Consider the following 26,807-nt stretch of genomic DNA (forward strand, 5'->3'; position numbering starts at 1 on the left):
CCTCTGCCATCTGAGAAAAAGTAATGGTCTCCCTGCATCATTCTGTCATCCCGTACCATTGATAGGAGTTTAGCAGCATGAATTTGAATTCATATTGTGATCAAAGACTGGAATAAAAATCATTTGAGGTTCTATTCTTCCAAGGTTTTGGAGAGGACCACGGTATTACTCCTATTGACATGGTGTGGAGAACAGTCGTTATGACTTCAAGTCACAGCTGGTAGCGGTTGGAGGAACTTCGAAGGCACAATGTTACGTCACGGATATCGTGCGTCCTCGTGTGTTTCATGCGACAGAATCGTGGTGCCATTATTAAACAGGACAATGCTCGTTCATATATGGTACTGTCGTAATCAGCAAGATCCTCTGATCAGTCCCTCGCCATGATGTCAAGAACTGGCTACAATAGTCGTGGGCTAACTTACCTCAGTAGAGCATAAAACGGCTTTATGACACCCTTCCCTAACGAAACAGTGCATACATCCAGGGTGAGCAACGTCAAACTGAAAAGTGGCCTCATACTACCAAGTCGTTTGTAAATTCGACTCTATTTTGTAATCACTGAAATAAGTTCGCATATCCTCTCAGCCCGGAATTCGACTATATCTTGTAATCACTGCAATAAGATCACATACCATCTCAACCCGTGAAGTTTTATTTCGTTTCCGCCTTCCTTTCTAGGCGCTACACTTCTTTTTCCGAGACGGTGTTCATGGAGTTAAATCAGTTGACCGGACGGATCACTGAAGAAGAGGAGTAAAATGGTGATGCTGAAGGCACATGAAAATGATTATATCAAAATGGTTCAAATGGCTCTGAGCACTATGGGACTTAACTGCTAGAGTCATCAGTCCCCTAGATTTTAGAACTACTTAAACCTAACTAACCTAAGGACATCACATCGAGGCAGGATTCGAACCTGCGACCGTAGTGGTCGCGCGGTTCTAGACTGTAGCGCCTAGAACCGCTTGTCCACTCCGGCCGGCAAAATGATCATATCCATGATGGAGGTGGAATGATGAGTACGACAAAGGAGCCGTGTTGAAACGCAGGAAGCAACTAACAACCATTGAGAGGAAAGGAGGGAGGAAAACGGATGGAAGGGGTGAGTTGGAGTGTTGTTGACTGGGGCTGGAAGGAAGCGTAAATCTCAGGACGGATTTCATCGTTAGGTAATGGGGATTTGTAGAAGATCTTGTGGGAGAGGATGAATAAGGCATGGAGGTGCATGTAACGTGCAATACGGATGTAGTGTCGCATAAGGGATTTATAGTTGAGGCTAATAATAATAATAATAATAATAATAATAATAATAACTCAAAAACTGGCTTAGGCGCCAAGTGCATATGCTTACAGTGTGTCCAGCAAAGGAGTTCCTAATTTCAAAATTAAATATTTCGAAAACTGAGATCGATAAATGAGTACAGCCAACGTTATGTTTATTGTGAAAGTTTTAAGAAGTTTATTCAGAAGTTATACAGAACTTTTAAAGTAATTCGAAAAATGTGCTAACAGATGGTGCTGTAATCGCAATACCTTGTGCCTATAAATAGTGCGTCGCAGCTCAGAGTTATCAGTTCAGTTGAAACATGAAATGAAGTTGGCGTACCGTATCAAAGGAAGGTGTATTCCACTGAACAACGTATTTTCTTGTACTGGAATACCACAGGTTAAAATACAGTCCTATTGCAACAAGTCGCAGTTTCCAAAAGCGATTTAATGTTTCAAAAACCACCATCTGTGTGAAGCAAACCACAACATTCTCCCAAAGTTACTGTTTGGGCTGCACTACGCAGCAGAGGCATTATTGGCTCTTTTTTCGTGCGAGAAACTATCCCTTGTGAACTTTACATTGCAATTTAGTAACAATTTGTATCTCCACACCGTTGGAGAATCGAACAGACACTGTGTGATTCATGCAAGATGGGGCCATATGACATAGCACCGAACAGGTGCAGTTTTCTTTATGAATACTTCAGAAATAGAGTCAATGTGTTGGGTTACTGCAGACTTACTGGCGCAGAGATGGACTTGCCTCCATATTCATCCGGTATGACCTCTTGTTCCTGCTTTTTGTGGGGCACGTTGAGAGAACGCTTTCTACCGGAACCATCCCACGACGCTGGACTAGCTTGAATCGGCGATCTGTATAGCATCTGACTCCACTTCCGTTAAGACGCTGCAGGATATGATGTTAAATGTTAAATGGCTCTGAGCACTATGGGACTTAACTTCTAAGGTCATCATTCCCCTAGAACTTAGAACTACTTAAACCTAACTAACCTAAGGACGTCACACACATCCATGGCCGAGGCAGGATTCGAACATGCGACCGTAGCGGTCGCGCGGTTCCAGACTGTAGCGCCTATAACCGCTCGGCCACTCCGGCCGGCAGGCAGGATATGATGGCAAGTTTCATTGTTCGTTTACGTCCCATCATTACTGCGAGTGGCGGACACGTCTCATACTGTACGAGCTGCACAACGTACAGAACAATCCCTTAACGGCTTTTTGAACTATTTCTAAACTGCTGTATAGCTTCTCTCTAAAATTCTTACAGCTTTCATAATAAATATGCCTCTTGTTGTACTCGTCAATCGATCTTAGTTTTCAAGATATTTTATTTTGGAATTAGGAGTTCCATCGCTGGACACCATGTATATATGTCCGTCTTGAAAAGCTCAACCCAGGTTGCTGTGCTGTTTTATCACGTGGACTTGTTGCTCAGTTAAAGCGCCGCCGGTGTGGATATAGGCAGTGGCGAGCACGAACTCTGTTTATTTCCGGCTGGCAGGCTGCAGGGGACCCCAATGTTTTTGACTGACCGAGATACTAAAAGCGTCTTGTTCCAGGCAACGCTGCCACGGAATGTTGGTCGAGTCTTGCGTTCCACTGGCAGGTCGCTTGTAATGTAGTTTTGTGTAAGGCCTAGAGGACTGGTTCAACTTTCCACCTACGTTGATGGTCTGTTTCTTCAGTTTTACTGAAATATATCGTGATAACAAAATCACAATATGCTCCGGTCGTCTATCTGAGATTCCCACAAAAGGAACAACTATATAAGTTCGTGAGCACAAAATGAACTGGTGTGGGATTTCTGCGGAACGATTGCTCCACATTGTGAATGAAAAACTGAACATGTGAAAGCTGTGAAACTGTGTACTTAATGGACTTCGTGAGTGCTGACTTTTAGCGAGAAATAGATACATGAGAACATTTCAACACAGATTTTGGCACACTTCACAACTTTTCAAAAATCATGGATGGAACTTGAATCTATAATCAGATTCCAGATCCCAAGCAACAATCGATTAGTACATAAAAAAATCTGGGAAGGACGTACCAAAAAGGACGAAAACCGTTTTATATGGTGAGATGGTTATGGCAATTTTTTACGAATACCAAATAAATGATTCAAATGGCTCTGAGCACTATGGGACTTAACATCTGAGGTCATCAGTCCCCTAGAACGTAGAACTACTTAAACCTAACTAACCTAAGGGCATCACAGATATCCATGCCCGAGGCAGGATTCGAACCTGCTACCGTAGCGGTCGCGTGGTTCCAGACTGAAGCGCCTAGAACTGCTCAACTACACCGGCCGGCTACGAAAACCAGCGAATAACCTTGAATGATTTCTTGGAGCAAGATAAAATCGTGTCTGGCCCGTCTCGTGGCTTACTACTGGATCGTGACAGATAAACGATGGGTACTGTCACACAGCAGAAAAATCACTTTAGAGCACACAGCAGTAGATACAATTGCGAAAATGTGTCCATTGATAATCGAACCGATTCCTGATCCATTTTATTAGAGCACAGTTTTTTCAAATGTCGTAATTATAGAATTTTTTAGTCATACAAGGAAGAATAGCTTATATATATATATATATATATATATATATATATATATATATATATATATATAATTTTTATTTTTTTTTTTTTGGGACAGCGGCATAACGTATTTTCCCAAACGGATGAAAAATTGGAAACATGGTGCTGAGCTAAACAAGGCGTGTAGCTTTCAAAGCAGGCTGTTCTGATAAAAAAGGTTTTTTTTAAATAGGCACATTGTTAAATGGCAATTGCCTGTCATGTGGATGATGGCGTCGTGATAATACTTCGTCCACCCGAAAAGCTCCTAGATTGATTATTGGCGTATTTTTTGTGCAGTGTTGGGTAGTGGTCGTGCAGCCACAGTTTGTCTACGTTGTTGTGTAACAAATCACTATGGAAGAGCATTTCTAAACCAAGCATTGGAGTCATTCTCCAGACTATTTTGAAGAACAGAAACTTGTGTACAAAGTTTGTCCCTCAAATCTTGACTCCGCAACAAAAACAAGAACGCGTGGACGGCTGCCGTGACTTGACTGGAATATAAAACGTGCGGCCCGCGGCGTAGTCGCGCTGTATAAGGAGACTTGTCACGGTCCGTGCAGTTGCCCCCGTCGGATGTTCGAGTCCTCCCTCGGGCATTGGTTTGTGTGTTGTCCATAGCATGAGTTAGTTAAAGTTAGATTAAATAGTGAGTAGGCATTGGGACTGATGACCTCAGCAGTTTGGTCTCCCATAAGACCTTACCACAAATTTCCAACTTCCAACAAAACGTGGACAGTTCCTTCCTGGAAAAAATTATGACAGGTGACGAGACGAATCGGTCAATATTCAAAAGAACGAGTTTTATGGTGGCTTTATGTGGCTGTATGAACGTTTTACTCATTGTACTCAAGTGGAAGAGACTATGTAGAATACCTCAAGCAATTAAACAGTCATCTTAACTTTTATCTATTTTCTATTAATCTAGTCTCGAAAACTTTTGAACTGACGGAGGTATAATAGTGTTTTAGGCTATGGTGTCTTTGGTGCTCAGTAAACTGCCACAGATGGCATTTTTGTATTCAGTCTCCTTCCTCCGCGCCCTCTTCGAACTCGCGTTGGCGGGTTCTCCAGCTGTACTGACAATGAGCTGCAAACCGCAATCTTCTTTGCGTGTATTTTCTTACATTCTGATTTGAATTATCTCTATATTGTCGCATCTCAGAAATCGTGATCATATGCCATCCAATACAACTCTGCGCCCATTTAGCCCATTGCTTCTGCAGCAAACGATCACTTGCTGATTTTGCATGGGCTCAAATACCTCTCCTTTCTGAAGTGCACATCTCCTGTCCTAAGTAAGGTTTACGTGCATTGTACTAAATATTTTGAAATTTATTCGCTGACTGCGAATTACTTGACATCAGCTGCACTAGGTATAGATTTACTACTCAATAGTGACATGAAAATTTCTGTCGGACCAGGACTCGAACCCGGATTTCCCGCTTATCGGGAGCGGTCGGCTTAAGCGCTTCGGCTATTCATGCACGCTCCCCGGACCGACCAAACTTACATATTTCACACTGTCTGCATCCTTTTATCGTATGATGATGATGTTTGGCTTGTGGGGCGCTCAACTGGGCTGTCATCAGTGCCCGTACAAAGTCCCAATCTTTACGAAGCTCAACTTAGCCACTTTCACGAGTGATGGTGATGATGAAATGATGAGGACAACGCAGACACCCAGTCCCCGGGAAGAGAAAATCCCCAACCCGGTCGGGAACCGAACCTGGCAACCCTTTATCCAGAGGCAGCAACGCTAGCCACTACACCACACGTTGCGTACTTTATATATCGTAGTACACTAAATTCTTCACTTAATGCTCGTAACATTACTTGGATTCCCGCAACAGGGGGAATGAGACAACAAGGAATCGAGAGTAATCTTGTTATCCTCTCGTGCCTGCCTAAGCTAGTAATACACTACTGGCCATTAAAATTGCTACACCACGAATATGACGTGCTACGAAATATAACCGACAGGAAGAAGATGCTGTGATATGCAAATGATTAGCTTTTCAGATCATGGCATGCTCGGAGACCATGGCTGCCGTTTCCCTCGACGCTGCATCACAGACAGGAGTGCCTGCGATGGTGTACTCAGCGACGAACCTGGGTGCACGATGGCAAAATGTCATTTTTTCGGATGAATCCAGGTTCTGTTTACAGCATCATGACGGTCACATCCGTGTTTGGCGTCATCGCGATGAACGCACATTGGAAGCGTGTATTCGTCATCGCCATACTGGCGTATCACCCGGCGTGATGGTATGGGGTGCCACTGATTACACGTCTCGGTCACCTCTTGTTCGCATTGACGGCACTTTGAACAGTGGACGTTACATTTCAGATGTGTTACGACCCGTGGCTCTACCCTTCATTCGATCCCTGCGAAACCCTACATTCCAGCAGGTCCTGTACGGGCCTTTCTGGATACAGAAAATGTTCGACTGCTGCCCTGGCCAGCACATTCTCCAGTACGTTGTCCTTGATGTTGAGTGTTCATCGGAGGTGAGGGTATTATCTGGAGTGCCCCAGGGAAGTGAGATAGGTCCTCTGTTGTTTTCTATCTACATAAAGATCTTTTGGATAGGGTGGATAGCAGTGTGCGGCTGTTTGCTGATGATGCTGTGGTGTACGGGAAGGTGTCGCCGTTGAGTGAATGTAGGAGGAAAGAAGATGACTTGGACAGGATTTATGATTGGTGTAAGGAATGGCAGCTAACTCTAAATATAGATAAATGTAAATTAATGCAGGTGAAAGATAGGTCCCTTATCATTTAGCTACAAAATAGCAGGTCAGCAACTGGAAGCAGTTAATTCCATAAATTATCTGGGAGTACTCATTAGGAGTGATTTAAAATGGAATGATCATATAAAGTTGATCGTCGGTAAAGCAGATGCCAGACTGAGATTCATTGGAAGAATCCTAAGGAAATGCAATCCGACAACAAAGGAAGTAGGTTACAGTACGCTTGTTCGCCCAATGCTTGAATACTGCTCAGCAGTGTGGGATCCGCACCAGGTAGGGTTGATAGAAGAGATAGAGAAGATCCAACGGAGAGCAGCGCGCTTCGTTACAGGATCATTTAGTAATTGCGAAAGCGTTATGGAGATGATAGATAAACTCCAGTGGAAGACTCTGCAGGAGAGACGCTCAGTAGCTCGGTACGGGCTTTTGTTAAAGTTTCGAGAACATACCTTCACCGAAGTGTCAAGCAGTATATTGCTCCCTTCTACGTATATCTCGCGAAGAGACCATGAGGATAAAATCAGAGAGATTAGAGCCCACACAGAATCATACCGACAATCCTTCTTTCCACGTACAATACGAGACTGGAATAGAAGGGAGAACCGATAGAGGTACTCAGGGTACCCTCCGCCACACACCGTCAGGTGGCTTGCGGAGTATGGATGTAGATGTAGATGTAGATGAACAGGTAAAAGAATCCTGTAATGTCTGAATACTCCATTAGTAGTGTGGCGCTTGACACAAAATGGCTCTGAGCACTATGGGACTTAACATCTATGGTCATCAGTCCCCTAGAACTTAGAACTACTTAATCCTAACTTACCTAAGGACAACACCCAGCCATCACGAGGCAGAGAAAATCCCTGACCCCGCCGGGAATCGAACCCGGGAACCAGGGCGCGGGAAGCGAGAACGCTACCGCACGACCACGAGATGCGGGCGCGCTTGACACAGTCACGTCGATTAAATATTTGGGCGTAACATTGCAGAGCGATATGAAATGGGACAAGCATGTAATGGCAGTTGTGGGGAAGGCGGATAGTCGTCTTCGGTTTATTGGTAGAATTTTTGGAAGATGTGGTTCATCTGTAAAGGAGACCACTTATAAAACACAAATACGACCTATTCTTGAGTACTGCTCGAGCGTTTGGGATCCCTATCAGGTCGGATTGAGGGAGGACATAGAAGCAATTCAGAGGCGAGCTACTAGATTCGTTACTGGAGGTCTGATCATCACGCGAGTGTTACGGAAATGCTTCAGGAACTCGGGTGGGAGTCTCTAGACGAAATGAGGCGTTCTTTTCGTGAATCGCCACTGAGGAAATTTAGGGAACCAGCATTTGATGCTGACTGCAGTACAATTTTACTGCCGCCAACTTACATTTCGCGGAAAGACCACAAAGATAAGATAATAGAGATTAGGGCTCGTACAGAGACATGTAGACAGTCATTTTTCCCTCGTTCTGTTTGGGAATGGAACTGGGAGAAGAGATGCTAGTTGTGGTACGAGGTACCCTCCGCCACGTGCCGTATGGTGGATTGCCGAGTATGTATGTGGATGTAGATGTAGATGCAGATCTCTCAGCAATTGAAAACGTCTGGTCAATGGTAGCCGACCAACTGGCTCGTCACAATACGCCAGTCACTTCTCTTGATGAACTGTGGTATCGTGTTGAAGCTGCATGGGCAACTGTACTTGTACACGCCACCCAAGCTCTGTTTGACTCAATGCTCAGGCGTATCAAGGCCGTTATTACTGCCAGATGTGGTTGTTCTGGGTACTGATTTATCAGGATGTATGCACCCAAATTGCGTGAAAATGTAATCACATGTTAGTTCTAGTATAATATATTTGTCCCATGAATACCCGTTTATCATCTGCATTTCTTCTTCGTGTACTAATTTTAATGGCCAGTAGTATATTTGCATGCATGTCTGGAAAACCAGACACTGTTGACGATTCACAGCTGTTCGACATATCTCGAAATTTATTTCTCGACTGCATATTCGTTAACATCAGCAGCATTAGGTATAGATATACATTCAAGTGGCAAAAGTCATGGGGTAGCGATATGTACATGTACAGATGGCGGTAGCATTGTGTACACAAAGTATAAAAGAGCAGTGCATTGACAGAGCTGTCATTTGTACACAGGTGATTCATGCGAAAAGGATTCCGATGTGATTACGCTACATGACAAAAATTAAAGGACTTTGAACGCGGAATGGTAGTTGGAGTTAGATGCATAGGAAAATCTATTTCGTAAATCGTTAGGTAATTCAGTATTACGAGATCCACAGCGTCAACACAGTGCCGAGGATACCAAATTTCAGGCATTACCTCTCACCACGGACGACGAAGTAGCCGACGGCCTTCACTTAACGACTGAGAGCAGCGGCGTTTGCGTAGAGCTATCAGTGCTAACAGGCAAACAACAACTGAAATAATCGCAGATATCAATGTGGGACGTACGACGAACGTATTCGTTAGGACAGAGAGGAGAAATTTGGCGTTGACGACTGACGCGAGTGACTTTGCTAATAGCTCGACGTCGCCTGCAGCGCTTTTCCTGAGCTCGTTATCGTATCGGTTGGACCGTAGACGACTGGAAAACCACGGCCTGATCAGATGAGTCGCGATTTCCGTTGGTAAGAGCTGATGGTTGGGTTTCAGTGTGGCACACACCCCACAAAACCAAGGACCCAAGTTGTTAACAAGGCACTATGCAAGCTGGTGGTGGCTACGTAATGATGTGGGTTGTGTTTACACGAAATGGACTGGGTCAAATGGTCCAACTGAACCGATCATCGTCTGGAAATGATTATGTTCGGCTACTTGGAGACCATTTGCAACCGTTCATGGACTTCATGTTCCCAAACAACTATGGAATTTTTGTGGATGACATTGTGCCATGTCACCGGCCCACAATTGTCCGCTGTTGGTTTGAAGAACATTCTGGACAATTAGAGCGAATGATTTATCAAGCCAGATCGCCTGACATAAATCCCATGAAAACATTTATGGGACATGAATGAGATTTTCACTCTGCAGCGGAGTGTGCGCTGATATGAAACTTCCTGGCAGATTAAAACTGTGTGCCCGACAAGGCTCGAACTCGGGACATTTGCCTTTCGCGGGCAAGTGCTCTACCATCTGAGCTACCGAAGCACGACTCACGCCCGCTACTCACAGCTTTACTTCTGCCAGTACCTCGTCTCCTACCCTCCAAACTTTACAGAAGCTCTCCTGCGAACCTTGCAGAACTAGCACTCCTGAAAGAAAGGATATTGCGGATACATGGCTTATCTACAGCCTGGGGGATGTTTCCAGAATGAGATTTTCACTCTGCAGCGGAGTGTGCGCTGATATGAAACTTCCTGGCACATTAAAACTGTGTGCCCGACCGAGACTCGAACTTGGGACCTTTGCCTTTCGCGGGCAAGTGCTCTATCGTCTGAGCTACCGAAACACGACTCACGCCCGCTCCTCACAGCTTTACTTCTGCCAGTACCTCGTCTCCTAACTTCCAAGCTCTCCTGCTCTCCCTGTGTAGATGGGAGACTGGAATTTCGCCACAACGAAAAAACGCTTTATTACCAGTCCCACTTCCAAATCATATCCATGGTATACAGCCATTTGCTTCCACCCACAAGACAGCACATTATTGATATAAAATTGATAGGCTAATTTGTTTAATTGATCATGAGGGTCACTTTGCATGGTGAGTATTTCTTTTCAGTAGTCGGATTAGACTCAACATGGAGATGAAATGGGAATCCCTGGAGCGAAGACGATGTTGTATTCAGGGAACACCATTGAGAATTGACATCTGAAGCTGACTGCAGAAGGTTTCTAACACCTATGAAAGCGGTCTTGGTTTTACAGGCACACACAAGAGTCAGTGATGATATCGACGTTAAAAACTATACATGTTTTCTAAACTGAGGCATGGTATTGCTAATGACTGAAGTGGTCTTCCACACAAATACCGTGACATTGAAAATAGATGGTGATAGCTGGGATTTGTATTAACGTGTCGAAAGTGCAGGTGAACGTCTGCAGCTGCGTATGGTCGTAATAAAATCACCCTTATCACCGAATTTAAAAAGTGATTCGGCTAAGGAATGTGGTATGAAACCGATATTTCCAACTACCTCTTGCTGCTGCTATATATTTTCCACGCTAACACGCTGTATTTGTAACACATTCTATCTCAACATCATATAGACAGTGTAACAGGGGTTATAGGCGAGGGAGGATGATGGTTGATTGAGAATGATTACATACAGTAGATGGTCTGCTATATGAGGAATCACTTAAAAAATGCTTTTCATATCTATAGTGTTACGCTTTATGGTAGAAATTACATCCACTGATTTGGAATCAAGTCTCTCCATTCAACCATGTACTTGGGTTGGATCCTATGTAGATTTCTTTTAGTGATTACAGTCACTCGTGAATCATATTTGTGGGACTCCCATATCTCGAAATGAGTCACCTCTTTCGAACCTATCTGCTAAGGACCCCATGCAGCAAAACTCCAGCTTGGTTGTAGACAGTCTTTCCATATCTTGTAACTGTTCCTCAGTCTCTGGCCCTCCCTCCCTGCAGCTGTATCCATGTGATTGTTCCAATTTATGTCATAACTGAGTGGAAGTCAGGGAGCACTCTATCTGCCACCTTCTGCATACCTTGGAGAAACACGGTGAGCTGAGTTAATGCAGCAGAACCATGTTTTGACCGTTTGGTGGAAATGTAAACATGTTCTCATAGCTCCAGCAACCATGTGCAATGTGTATAGCCAGCCCCAAACGAAGCTTTTCCCTGAAACACCAGGTAGTACAAAAGACAGTACAAGCAGTTGTGGCAACTGGAAGAAGGATGAGGCTTTCGCTATTACATTGTGGTGCGTGTCCAAACTGTGTACAGGCACTGCAGTCTGAAGGAGATCTGTGTCCTTCAGGGTACATTCTTGTCTGTCATCCAAACATTCTCTCTATTCTTGTTATTTTGTACCATCCAACAGAGAAACTACAAACTATAAAAACTTCACTAACTTCACCTAGTAGAGAACTCTCTTCCAAAATATCGAAAACAAATACCGTCTGTGTGCTGACATTGAGCATGTGCGGTGATCCTATTAAATTTACAGGTATTGGTCCAATGGAGCAGGTAGGCAGTGATCGGAGTCTCTTGCAGAGACCAGTGTAAAGTTTTGTCACATGCACTGTAGGAGGACCATATCCCACAGACTATCAATCGCAATAGAAGGAGAAAAAGTGACAAAAAATGTCATTATCAGCTTGATTCTTCGTTCTTCTGCTGTAACACATCCAAGTAGTGTATGGCTGCAGCTTTGTACAGCGCCATACATTTTGTATTTCCACCACTTCGAGGTCTGTGTGAGGTGCTAAACCAACATTAACACATTTCGATTCATTGTCTCTCACAGAAGGCTGGATATCACAGTGTGTAAACTATGCTGCTCCCACAACACACAGGATAGCCGAAATAAAAGATAGAGGCGGTGTTTCTTATTGGCAAAAATGTGGAAGACTTTGCAACATGTGGAAACTAGAAGAATTTGAGACGTTGTGGAGCATTCCAAAACAGCTGCCAGAAGTGATGATCTCTACATTTAAACTCATCTTTCTCAGTGACGGGTTAGCAGATGTCTACATATTACATTTTGAAGAGATCAACACCACTGATTCCTTATATTGCAGCCATGTACATGATGACTGTTTCGGTGCTGGCCATCCCTATAAGGTGTTGCCCCCCAACCACCCCCCCCCCCCCCCCACACACCAAGACTATCTCCATCTCAAACAGGTGATGTCAGTCATTATGTGGTAATCAACAGCATGTCAGTGGATGGATGGGATGGAAAAGGAACCGTCGATATGGGTCCAGGTACTGTAATATGCATCACAGTTGATAGCCCAATCACTTTTTGCAATCTTACCAGTTTTTCCGTAATTTCAATGCTTACGAATGACATGGCAGCATACTTCCCAATTTGTATCACATTGCTAAAACATGCATCTGCCACTTTGCCTGTACCATATAGTAGATTGTCAATGTAGGTAGATGGCTGTGCAGTACATCTAGTCATGGTTAACTATCGAAAATATACACCAAAATACACCAGACAGCGTCATATACCGATGCATTTAGGTTTTCTACATCTTTCTATCACTTTAAGCATAATGCAGAGTTTACAATTATGATTGCTAATCTTTTCCTATGTGGATAGGAGTAACAGATTATTCTCTAATTCCTAGAATAAAGTTGGAGATTGAAAGATCTCCCCACATTGTCTTTAATCAACCCTCCCTCCAATAATGTCACCGATTTAATTTGCAGCTGACCAGAAGTAGCAGGGTACTATATCCTACACATTCCATGCCTTGTGAAGGAACAGAGCGAGCTAAGTCCATTACTGCTATTCAGCGAAGACTGTTCCACGCGAATCTTATTGACACCCATCCAAGTGCACAATATATCTCCAGATGAGCGCATTTCGAGGACGTTAGCACCCATTATCGGTGTATAATAGGTATGAGAGTGTGGAGATGATATAACAAATGGTTAAGAAGAAACGTGTGTTTTTTCCACGATGGAGCTCCAGATGGACAGAGTGTGATGGAGCTCCAGATAGACAGAGTGTGAAGCATTTTACGTAAATCAACCGCGCTATCAATTCCAAAGTATTGTTTGGGTGCCTGAGGTCAGTACCAAGAAGATACGGGCAAGAGACAAATGATCATAGAACACGCACATACATACTCCTAAGGCTACACAGTTCTGCATTTAAACATGCTATAATGTTAAATTCACGTGGTTTCTGAAATATTAGGCACGCGGAGTGCAACGCTCTTAATACTCTAATGCAGCAGATATACACTGAAGCGCCAAAGAAACTGGTATAGGGACGCATATTCAAATACAGAGATATGTTACCAGGCAGAATACGGCTCTGTGGCCGGCAAAGCCTGTATAAGACAACAAGTGTCTGGAGCAGTCATTACAGCAGTTACTGCTGCTACAATGGCAGATTATCAAGATTTAAGTAGTTTGAACGTGGTATTATAGTCATCGCACAAGCGATGGGGCACAACATCTCCGACTTAGCGCTGAAGTGGGGACTGTACGACCATTTCAGAAGTGTACCATGAATACCATGAATCCGGTAAAACATCAAATCTCCGACATCGTTGCGGCCAGAAAAATATCCTGCAAAATCGAGACCAACGACGACTGAAGAGAATCGTTTAACCTGACAGAAAAGGAGCCCTTCCGCAAATTGCTGCAGATTTCAGTGCTGGGCCATCAACAAGTGTCACTGTGCGATCCATTCAACGAAACATCATCGATATGGGCTTTCGGAGCTGAAGGCACAGTCGTGTACCCTTGATGACTACAAGACACAAAGCTTTATGCCTCGCCGAAGCCCGTCAACACCAAAATTGGACTGTTGATGACTGGAAACACGTTGCCTGGTCGGACGAGTATCGTTTCAAATTGTATCAAGTGGATGGATATGTACGGGTATGGAGCAATCTCGTGAATTCATGGACCCTGCATGTAAGCAGGGGACTGTACAAGCTGGTGGAGGCTCTGTAATGGTGTGGGGCGTCTGTAGCTAGAGTGATATGGGACCCCTGATAAGTCTAGAAACGACTCTGACAGGTGACATGTACGTAAGAATCTTGTCTGATCACCTGCATCCATTCATGTCCACTGGGCATTCGGACGGACTTGGACAATTCCAGCAGGCCAATGCGACACCCTACACGTCCAGAACTGCTACAGAGTAGCTCCAGGACTTGACCCGTACCCGTGGTCTAGGGGTAGCGTCCTTGATTCATAATCACCACGTCTTCGGTCCTAGGTTCTTTCCCCGCCACTGCCTAAATTTTGATAAATAATCGGCCGAAGACTTCCGGCATAAGAAGTCAGCCTCATTCTGCCAACGGCCTTGTCAAAGAGGGCGGAGGAGCGGATAGAGGTTCAGGGCACTCTCTTGTCATAGGGGTGGGAAATTTCCCCTAATCAGCAATGATCAACGACATGAGGATGCAGAAGGCAATGGAAACCACTGCATTAAAGACACGTAACGTGTATCCACAGGACATGTGGCCTGTAGTTGAAGAAGTGTCATGATGATCTCTCCATTGGCAAAAGATTCCGCAATAGTCCCCCATTCGGATCTCCGGGAGGGGACTGCCAAGGGGGAGGTTACCATGAGAAAAATATTGAATAATCAACGAAAGGATAATGTTCTACGAGTCGGGGCGTGGAATGTCAGAAGCTTGAACGTGGTAGGGAAACTAGAAAATCTGAAAAGGGAAATGCAAAGGCTCAATCTAGATATAGTAGGGGTCAGTGAAGTGAAGTGGAAGGAAGACAAGGATTTCTGGTCAGATGAGTATCGGGTAATATCAACAGCAGCAGAAAATGGTATAACAGGTGTAGGATTCGTTATGAATAGGAAGGTAGGGCAGAGGATGTGTTACTGTGAACAGTTCAGTGACCGGGTTGTTCTAATCAGAATCGACAGCAGACCAACACCGACAACGATAGTTCAAGTATACATGCAGACGTCGCAAGCTGAAGATGAACAGATAGAGAAAGTGTGTGAGGATATTGAAAGGGTAATGCAATATGTAAAGGGGGACGAAAATCTAATAGTCATGGGCGACTGGAATGCAGTTGTAGGGGAAGGAGTAGAAGAAAAGGTTACAGGAGAATATGGGCTTGGGACAAGGAATGAAAGAGGAGAAAGACTAATTGAGTTCTGTAACAAGTTTCAGCTAGTAACAGCGAATACCCTGTTCAAGAATCACAAGAGGAGGAGGTATACTTAGAAAAGGCCGGGAGAAACGGGAAGATTTCAATTAGATTACATCATGGTTACACAGAGATTCCGAAATCAGATACTGGATTGTAAGGCATACCCAGGAGCAGACATAGACTCAGATCACAATATAGTAGTGATGAAGAGTAGGCTGAAGTTCAACACATTAGTCAGGAAGAATCAATACGCTAAGAAGTGGGATAAGGAAGTTCTAAGGAATGACGAGATACGTTTGAAGTTCTCTAACGCTATAGATACAGCAATAAGGAATAGCGCAGAAGGCAACACAGTTGAAAAGGAATGGACGTCTCTAAAAAGGGCCATCACAGAAGTTGGGAAGGAAAACATAGGTACAAACAAGGTAGCTGTGAAGAAACCATGGGTAACAGAAGAAATACTTCAGTTGATTGATGAAAGGAGGAAGTACAAACATGTTCCGGGAAAATCAGGAATACAGAAATACAAGTCGCTGAGGAATGAAATAAATAGGAAGTGCAGGGAAGCTTAGACGAAATGGGTGCAGGAAAAATGTGAAGACATCGAAAAAGATATGATTGTCGGAAGGACAGACTCAGCATACAGGAAAGTCAAAACAACCTTTGGTGACATTAAAAGCAACAGTGGTAACATTAAGAGTGCAACGGGAATTCCACTGTTAAATGCAGAGGAGAGAGCAGATAGGTGGAAAGAATACATTGAAAGCCTCTATGAGGGTGAAGATTTGTCTGATGTGATAGAAGAAGAAACAGGAGTCGATTTAGAAGAGATAGGGGATCCAGTATTAGAATCAGAGTTTAAAAGAGCTTTGGAGGACTTACGGTCAAATAAGGCAGAAGGGATAGATAACATTCCATCAGAATTTCTAAAATCATTAGGGGAAGTGGCAACAAAACGACTATTCACGTTGGTGTGTAGAATATATGAGTCTGGCGACATACCATCTGACTTTCGGAAAAGCATCATCCACACAATTCCGAAGACGGCAAGAGCTGACAAGTGCGAGAATTATTGCACAATCAGCTTGACAGCTCATGCATCGAAGCTGCTTACAAGAATAATATACAGAAGAATGGAAAAGAAAATTGAGAATGCGCTAGGTGACGATCAGTTTGGCTTTAGGAAAAGTAAAGGCACGAGAGAGCAATTCTGACGTGACGGCTAATAATGGAAGCAAGGCTAAAGAAAAATCAAGACACGTTCATAGGATTTGTCGACCTGGAAAAAGCGTTCGACAGTATAAAATGGTGCAAGCTGTTCAAGATTCTGAAAAAAGTAGGGGTAAGCTATAGGGAGAGACGGGTCATATACAATATGTACAACAACCAAGAGGGAATAATAAGAGTAGACGATCAAGAACGAAGTGCTCGTATTAAGAAGGGAGTAAGACAAGGCTGTAGCCTTTCGCCCCTACTCTTCAATCTGTACATCGAGGAAGCAATGATGGAAATAAAAGAAAGGTTCAGGAGTGGAATTAAAATACAAGGTGAAAGGATATCAATGATACGATTCGCTGATGACATTGCTATCCTGAATGAAAGTGAAGAAGAATTAAATGATCTGCTGAACGGAATGAACAGTCTAATGAGTACACAGTGTGGTTTAAGAGTAAATCGGAGAAAGACGAAGGTAATGAGAAGTAGTAGAAATGAGAACAGCGAGAAACTTAACATCAGGATTGATGGTCACGAAGTCAGTGAAGTTAAGGAATTCTGCTACCTAGGCAGTAAAATAACCAATGACGGACGGAGCAAGGAGGACATCAAAAGCAGACTCGCTATGGCAAAAAAGGCATTTCTGGCCAAGAGAAGTCTACTAATATCAAATACCGGCCTTAATGTGAGGAAGAAATTTCTGGGGATGTACGTCTGGAGTACAGCATTGTATGGTAGTGAAACATGGACTGTGGGAAAACCGGAACAGAAGAGAATCGAAGCATTTGAGATGTGGTGCTATAGACGAATGTTGAAAATTTTTTGTCACTTCAGCCCATGCAATCATGAAATCACTTCTCGCCTCGTATTCTACAGTTGTAGTGCATTTGCTCTTTTTTTTGTATATCTGTGTCCGTAAGTGTGTTTTTTAAAAAAAACATTTTAAAAGTTGTGAAACAAATCCCTACAGTAGATGGCTACTAACTTTATATAATGTATCTTAAATCGTAATTAAGTCGATGACATGTACTAGACTATGGATAATGTGATTTTACGTCCTACATTTTTTGAAGAAGACAGTTTTCAAGCCGTCGAAACCATGATTGAGGTGTAATATACCTGTATTTTGCTACTGGTTGGTTGATATTTCAAATCAATTCAAGCACAACGAAAAATCACAGTAGCTGATATGCAAAAAAAAAAAAAAGAACTAATATTTATGAAATCTGATTTCACAGGAACCACTAGGGTAATTAAATACGATGTCATTGTGTTAATAATAGAATAATATTTGCCTGAGCGTCCAGTCGACATCGACAAGGTCCGCTAGGAGAGATCCGTTTGAGGTTTAAAGACGCATGGCCTTTATAAGGCCGACTTACCTTGTGGTGGTGGTGACAGGGCGGGAGGAGGCCCATGGGGGTGGGAAGTGGCTTCTGCGTTGTGCGAGGAGTCTGGTTGGATATCGTCAGCGGCTTCGACGACCGCGTCACCGGAAGCAGAGCGGCGTGGTCGTGGCCGTGGTCGGGGACGTGGAGGCGGCGGACGTGGGGGCAGCGCTGGCGGTGGCTGCGGGGGCGGCGGCGGCGGCGGGGGCGGCTGCGGCTCCGGCGCAGACATGACATCCTGCGCATGCAAGCCAGAGCTTAGCAATTGCAAACAAGGAAATTCCTGATAATGCTTTTCATCTACAGTTTGGAATTTTTAGATGCAGACTTCAAGATATAGCCATTGCAAAGAAGTGGATTTGATGTTGACGCCAAAGCGGAGGAAGTGGTGAGAGCGTTACAGACGGTGCAAGAGAAGGCCATCCCAACGCATGTCAGAAATTCAAAAGGGTTTAAAATTCCGTGGAGTTCAGCCCTACAGTATTTGAGATGCAGATCAAGACATGCGAGAAGATACTACCAGGGATCCTTAGGGGAAACAGAACAACAAAGAAGGATGAATTTCTATCGAACACTCAAGCAACATTATAAAGAACTACTACACCAAACAAGAGTAGAAGAATTGGAGGAGTACCTTAAAGACCAAATGGTATTAAATGCTTGGAATTTTCCATACAAATTTGCAAGGAACAAGTTTCGATCACCCTCTATTATGTTATCAGCCTTGAGGTGACATGATGGCACGATGACGACAGACTGGGAGAAATCAGTTCAGTAGCCTCTCCCTCCCCCACCTACTGCGAACTCTGTTGCCAGACGATACGACGATGGAAGACGCAGAGTACCATCAGCAGCTTCACTCTTTAATTACTAGAACAGCGTATATATAATAGTACTGTGATTCCATTTGACCAGGAAGAAGTAAAAATGGCAATAATTAAGATAAAGAAAAATCAAGCACCAGAGACTGATAGAATTGCGGCAGGAGTGTTGCATCATATGGTGGACCAAATTGTACCATATATAACAGTGTCATTAAACGCATACTTTTTGCAGGGACGGGTCGTCAGAATATGGAAAAATCTCGAATATCATTATACCAAAAAAAGGGGCAAGATAAGACTCACGACACCCGAAATTTTACAGGCCGATTTGTATGGTAAATGCTCCAGCCAAAGTACAGGAAAAGCTTCTGTGTCGCCGTCTAAGAGACCACAGACAGATCGTATGCATAACCCTTGCAGTACGGTTTCAGAAGAAGGGAAATCCACAGAGAATGCGATAAATAGTGCAATGAACGTTGTGAACATCTCAGACGACAAGTATGTTATAGGTATAATGACTGGTACAGCTGGGGCGTCTGTTACTTTATGGGGCCTGCCCTGTTCAAAAGACTGAAAGAGATGGATTGCCCCAGGTGTCTGTATACGAGCCTACGAGATTGCTGCACAGACAGGCAGGTAGAATTAGAATGACCCTAAAAGGAAATTGTGAAAAACATCACCAAAGGCTGCCCGAAGGCTTTGTTTGAGGACCAGAGTTATGGGATGTTGGCATGGAGTCATCACTGAACCAGCTCTAGAGTATAAAAACATTAGAGGCTGGATCGCCTACGCAGATGATTTGCTAATTATAGTATCTGCCAACTCAAGCCGTTAAATTAGAGTATAATAGTAGGGTAGTCCTTGAAAGACTAAGTAAGCAGTGCGTAGAAAACAGTAGCAGCGCACAAAACAGTACATACAAGTATGTCGCTAAAAGGAACGCTATCAAGAACGAGGAACCCCATAACCAGAATAAACGACCAACCTGTGAAAAGAAAGGAATTTTATAAATACCTTGGTATAAACATCGGCGAAAAGCAAAAATTTTATGCACATCTAATAATCGTCCGCCAGCGAGGCATTAAAGCCCTAAAAATTGCAACAATTGATCAAAGAATTTTTCAGCTGCTATTTAGTGCAATAAGAACGTACTACACAAACGCAATCGTTATTTTGCTGGCAGGCGCGCATAGAACAACGCTGACTTAGGTGCTGCTCGTGATAGGACGACTGGGCTTGGTAGAGATTCGGCGCGGCATTGATTTGATAAGTCCTTGGTATGTTTCCAGAAGTATGTGGCACCATCCGGCAACGCACAGACCACACAATTTATAAAAATTACGGACCACTGGTTTGTGAGCGTGAAGCTGGTGCCCGATAGTGTCTCAGACGTGTTCCATCGAGTTCAGATCAGGCATATTTGGTGGCCAAGACATCACCATGAGTTCACTATCATGATACTCAAACCAATGTTGTAAGACTCAGGCCGTGTGTCACGGACAGTTACCCAACTGAAAGATGTCATGGCCGTCAGTAAAGACATCAAACATGAATGGATGCAAATGGTCCGCAGTAATGTTCACGCAGTCCACAGCTGCCACGACGCTTTCGATTACCAACATAGGTCGCATAGAATATCAGTGAATGTCCCCAACATAGCATAATAATGTCCCCACGAGCCTGAGTCCGTGGCGCGGTGCATGTTTCGAGCAGTCTTTCGCCTGGTTCAAAATGACTCGGAGCACTATGGGACTTAACATCTGAGGTCATCAGTCCCCTAGAACTTAGAACTATTTAAACCTAACTAACCTAAGGACATCACATACATCCATGCCCGAGGCAGGATTCGAACCTGCGACCGTAGTGATCGCGCGGTTCCAGACTGAAGCGCCTAGAACCGCTCGGCTACACCGGCCGGCTCTTTCGCCTGGATGATGGCGTATTCGTACATGGATATCGACCTGGTTTAACAAGAAATGTGGTTCTTCCAACCAGGCGAGACCTTTCCAGTGGCCCTAGGACCAATCTCGATTATCCCATGGCTATTGCAGCCGTAGTAGGTCAGTGGTTCCAAACCTGGGGCTAATCACCGCTGAGGGGTAAAATGCAATTTTCTGAAGGGTAAAAACAAAAGTATTCTGTTGTGTTTTAGTGACGAAACTGAATTATTTTTTAAACGATCACTATTTCGGAAGACTTCAATACTGATTACGTAAGTTACCAATAGCTACAGTTTTTATTTCAAACACTAGGAGTAAAGCGTAAGGTCATGTGCAAGAGATTATAGCTTGTGCAAGGAATGTATGAACATCTTCCTTAAGTAGTCCACCCACTTCACGCATACACGCATCAACCATCTATGACATTAAAATTGAGACGTATGAATCACATATTGTTAAAAATCTTATCAAAATTCCTTCTCTGATTTGTAGATAGTTCTATAATAGACCAAAAATTGCTTCATTATCCACACCACAACGATAAACGAACAACTGAGAGTAAATCAGTAAATATATAGTGGTCTCGCGGTAGCGTTCTCGCTTCCCAAGCACGCGGTACCGGGTTCGATTCCCGGCGGGGTCAGGGATATATTCTGCCTGGAGATGACTGAGTGTTGTGTTTTCATCACCATTCATTCCCATTATGGTAGGAGGAAGGCAATGGCAAACCACCTCCATTTGGACCTTGCCTAGTAAGGCGGCGCGGGTCTCCCGCGTCGCTCCCCTACGCTCTGTAAAGAAGTATGGGACTCATCATCATCATCATCACACAGTATTATCGTTATTAGTTGCATTGGTCAGACTCTGCCATTTCATGAGCAAGGCGTTCAACAATCAAGCGATTTATAAACAATAGGCTTAAATATAGTGCACAAAATCGAATTTGCTTTATTTTAAATGGGGTGTTACTGAAACAGATGTAGCTTGGGACAGGATTGATGTAGTGGAAGTATGTTTTGAAACGAGGGTGTATTCTCAGTGTGGAGAGTTGGCTTTGCTTTCTGAGGATGAGCCATTTATGTTTCATAGTTTTAAAAATAGAAGTGTTAAAAATACTTTTCATTCTGAATTTTAGTTAGGCGTTAATGTTGATGATAACGGGAGGGAGGGGGGGGGGGGCGTAGGAGGATGGATGGTACTAACTAATATCTGATTTTACTCATGGATTATTGTCTGTGGGACGAGATGGAAACATGGGGAGATTTCCTGATCTATATAAATGATCTGGGTAACAATCTGAGCAGTTCTCTTAGGTTGTTCGCAGATGATGCTGTAATTTACCGTCTAGTAAGGTCATCCGAAGACCAGTATCAGTAGCAAAGCGATTTAGAAAGGATTGCTGTATGGTGTGGCATGTGGCAGTTGACGCTAAATAACAAAAAGTGTGAGGTGATTCGAGTGAGTTTCAAAATAAATCCGTTGGAATTCGATTACTCGATAAATAGTACAATTGTCAAGGCTGTCGATTCAACTAAGTACCTGGTGTTAAAATTACGAACAACTTCAGTTGGAAAGACCACATAGATAATATTGTGCGGAAGGCGAGCCAAAGGTTGCGTTTCATTGGCAGGACACTTAGAAGATGCAACAAGTCCACTAAAGAGACGGCTTACACTACACTCGTTCGTCCTCTGTTAGAATATTGCTGCGCGGTGTGGGATCCTTACCAGGTGGGATTGACGGAGGACATCGAAAGGGTGCAAAAAAGGGCAGCTCGTTTTGTATTATCACGTAATAGGGGAGAGAGTGTGGCAGATATGACACGCGAGTTGGGATGGAAGTCATTAAAGCAAAGATGTTTTTCGTCTCGGCGACATCTACTTACGAAATTTCAGTCACTAACTTTCTCTTCCGAATGCGAAAATATTTTGTTGAGCCCATCCTACATGGGTAGGAATGATCATCAAAATAAAATAAGAGATATCAGAGCTCGAACAGAAGAGTTTAGGTGTTCGTTTTTCCCGCTCGCTGTTCGGGAGTGGAATGGTAGGGAGACAGTATGATTGTGGTTCGATGAACCCTCTGCCAAGCACTTATATGTGAATTGCAGAGTAATCATGTAGATGTACATTAAGAGCCCAATGTTCAACAAAGCGGCCGCGCAAAGTAGCCAAGCGGTCTAGGGCACCTTGTCAAGGTCCGAGGGGGCCCCCCGTCGGAAGTTCGAGTCATCCCTCGGGCATGGGTTTCTGTGTGGTCCTTAGCGTAAGTTAGATTAAGTAGAGTGTAAGCTTAGGGACCGATGACATCAACAGTTTGGTCCCATAAGACTTCACCACAAATTTCGAAATTTTCAACAAAGCGTGGTGAACTGCTTTTCGAAAACGCTAGTGCCTGTACCAGCCTTGTATTCTGTCGTCAGATCTGCTACAGATCGCCGCCGATCCTGCTTTGCAGAGCGGGCAAGCCTCTGACCTCAATCACTGGTCTCCTTCTACAGTTTTAACCCCACACTAAACTCCATTGCGAAACTGTCGATTATTTAATGTCTCACGACGTGTCCTATCTACCGATGCCTATTAGTCATGTTCTGCCATGTATTTATTTTCTCCCCAATTATATGCAGTACCTCTTCGCTAGTTACCCGATATACCCATCTAATCCTCAACCTTCTTTCGTAACACCATATTTCAAAAGTTTCTATTCTCTTCGCGTCTAAAATGTTTATTGTCAACATTTAAATTCCGTATGAGGCTACAGACGAGACAGACACATTAATCTATACGATGTTGATAAATTTCTCTTTTTCAAAAAAGGTTCCCTTGGTAATACCAGTCTTCATCTTATATCCTCTCTACTTTTGTTATCATCAGTTGTTTTGCTGATCGAATAGCAAAATTCATCTACCGCTTTTAGTATCTCATTTCCTAACCCAGACCCCGCAGCATCGCCTGATTTAATTCGACTACATTCCATTACTCTTGTTTCACTTCTGTTGGTATTCATCTTATAGCGTCTTTTTAGGACACTATGCGTTCCATTTAACTGTTCTTAAGTCCTTTGCCTTTCATGGGCGCGCGCGCGCCCACACACACACGTAGCTATGCTGTCAGCGTGTCTGATTGCTACGCGGAGGACCATCGTGGTGAGGCCAACTGAGAAGCTACTTCAGTGAGAAATAATAGATCCAAGGTCCAGGAAGCCGACTACGGTCGGGAGAGCGTTGTGCTAATTAGAGGTCTGCATTTGACGTTTACGCTCACTCGAATTGCTCAGTGTATGTAGTTCCGCCAAATGTCGGTACAGTCGTTTTGGACACGTATGTGTGTGCGAGGGAGGGGGAGGGGGGGAGGGGAGGGGAAGAGGGGGCAACTGCGCTCGACTCCCTTGAAGCTCGTCCGGAAGTTTCATTGCCGGTCACCTACTAGAGTTACACGGTGCTGCTCAGTCGCCCTATCTAGGATCACGGCGCGTGAACCTGAGTTGAAGGACAGTGCGAAAGCGAAACTTGATTCGAAAGAATATATTCTGAGTGCGAAATGGTCATAACAATGTCTGGAAGAGATTTACATTAGTAACTGATAAGGACGTACGTTACATGTACTGTAGCAAGTGCTGTGTTCTCCTTACGGATCCGCCATCACACATCTGAAGGCACAATAAGTAAAAGTGTAAATTCTGAAGCATTGCTCGTTTCACTGAAAGCTATTTTAAATAAAGAGGTGGGTAGAAATGTGCAAGAGATCTTGGTCAATTTACATTAATATTAGGTGTAGGATTTCGCGTTTTATGTCAGGGGCTTGTAAACATCTGTTCAGAATTGGTACATGTAGATGTGTATAACATCTTGCCTCATCTTAAGACAGTATCACGAAAAAGTAAAAGAGAAGCAAATAATATATGGGAGTGTATGATACCCAGCATTATCCAGGTCATAGGCGTGAATGCATATTGATGTACAGCGGATACAGGTGCGATACATAGAGGAAAATGAATAACATATCTGTTACTGCGCACTTTGTTTATCAAGATTAGGCCCTGCGAAATATAGTATTGGTGACAACTCTCTTTTCTGAGAAGAAAAAAAAAATTGGGGAATTTACTAACAACTACCCTGAGGAAACATTTTTCAATTTGTTAGAAGTAAACACCATCGTTTTAAAAATGGCTCTGAGTACTATGGGACTTAACATATGTGGTCATCAGTGCCCTACAACTTAGAACTACTTAAACCCAACTAACCTATGGACATCACACACATCCATGGCCGAGGCAGGATTCGAACCTGCGACCGTAGCGGTCACGCGGTTCCAGACTGAAGCATCTAGAACCGCACGGCCACACCGGCCGGCACCATCGTTTTATGAAGACTTCATTTCTCACTGACAATGACGGTAATGTATGCAAAACACTGCAGCCTTTCAGCATTATGTATGCAATTTTCGATGACGATTATTTGATAAATGAGGTCGCAGTGTTTATTCCACTACTTATGCCGCCAAACAGACTGTCCGTTTCACGAAGAAAACTGATGACGTAAATTCTATACAGACAAGCCTGAAGCAAGAAACAGTGTATAGGTGGAACAGCATTTTTAGGATGCCACAGTCTGTAGTTAGGTGGTACGACAAATTTGTGGAAATGCTTCTGGAGGGAGGCGTCTCTGAAAAAAATTACTGATTACGACAGCAACACTGCAAAAGAACTCGTTATATTTTAGAGCCATTCAAAGATATAATCGGAATATTGGTAGGCGAGAAGTGTCCAACTGTTCAGTTTGTGTATTATTGGTGCACAAACTGGTAAGTTATTGTAATACAGGGCCCGAATATACAGAGGTACGTTTAAATTACTGTAGACCCAGTTCTCTCGTTTAATACACGCTGCGTGTCCAGCAAATAAAAATTGCACTTAACTGCATAACGCCAGTTTCAGTGTCACCGGTATTTTGGCCGTACAGTATAGCGGTAGTATTATCGGCTGTTAACTGTATGTACTACGAGCGCTGAAAGTGCGCTGTCTCCATGTCATAGAGGAGAAAGTCGAAATTCGAACATTGCACGGAATAGCAACATTTCTGTGATCGCCCTTCCGATTGTTGATGTCTGTGTCTGACAGAGATGTGATGTTCAATACTATCAATGAGATATGTGCTGAAACATCAATTCCTGATAAGCTAGCATAAAATTATAACGTGGCAGTAGTAGCTTACTCTGTTTTTGTGATATCTGTAAATATTTATTTGGGATCGCTGAGTGAATGTCAGCCGCGCTCGGAAGCCAAAAAAGTCTCCGTTTTCGGAGTGACTAGACAGTGGACCATACCATACTCAACCTCCCGATGATATTGACTTTTATATAACGCGAATGCATAGTGACGACGGCGATGATCAGTTTGAGAGGTGACAGCATAACCGTAGTTCTTTTCCACGCTGACTAATTTACCGAGAAGAGTGTTTTGTGTTCCAGCAACAAATACGACTAGTGAAAGAAATTTCAGTGAAGCGCGGAATCTTATCTCGGGCAGACGAAGCGGACTTGATCCGAAACTCGTCGATTCATTTTGATTACGGTAACATGGAATAATCTAGAGACAATTTTTTTTTTCCTGTTCGATACCTAAATTATTAAGTGTTCAAGTTCATATACGAACATTTGAATCAGTAAAGCATATGATGTTATAAAAAACGGCAATCTGATTTTTAATCACCATCATTACAAAAACTGGTAGTTACATAGAGCACCTGTGAAACTACACACTGTTCCCAAATTTTCGTTGTTGCATAAAGCAAGCTATTTTTTTTTCTTATCGACCGCAGTGATTTCGCTATTAGACAGTACCACCGAGGAATGTAATTAAATTGATCTGTGTGTATTTCCATTAGCTGTTGGGGGTATTTCAGAAGCGACAACGGCGTGCAGACCCACAGAGCAGCTACTAAAACGGCCGTAATGGCAGCGCGGTGAGCGTTGCCCCCCCCCCCCCCCCCCCAATCACTCTACCCCCTCGGCACT

General features: G+C 43.5%; 1 protein-coding gene across 2 annotated transcripts in view; it reads right to left on the bottom strand.

The window, feature by feature from the left end:
• The window catches only part of LOC126299048 (uncharacterized), a 396,802-nt gene that overhangs the window by 291,553 nt on the left and 78,442 nt on the right, over positions 1 to 26,807 (bottom strand). For both annotated transcript variants that reach the window (XM_049990700.1, XM_049990701.1), the window contains exon 2: positions 18,024 to 18,267. In XM_049990700.1, the coding sequence (XP_049846657.1) occupies positions 18,024 to 18,267 (244 nt within the window). The remainder of the gene's footprint in view (positions 1 to 18,023; positions 18,268 to 26,807) is intronic.

The sequence above is a fragment of the Schistocerca gregaria genome, chromosome X (genome assembly GCF_023897955.1).
Source record: "Schistocerca gregaria isolate iqSchGreg1 chromosome X, iqSchGreg1.2, whole genome shotgun sequence".
NCBI lineage: Eukaryota > Metazoa > Arthropoda > Insecta > Orthoptera > Acrididae > Schistocerca > Schistocerca gregaria.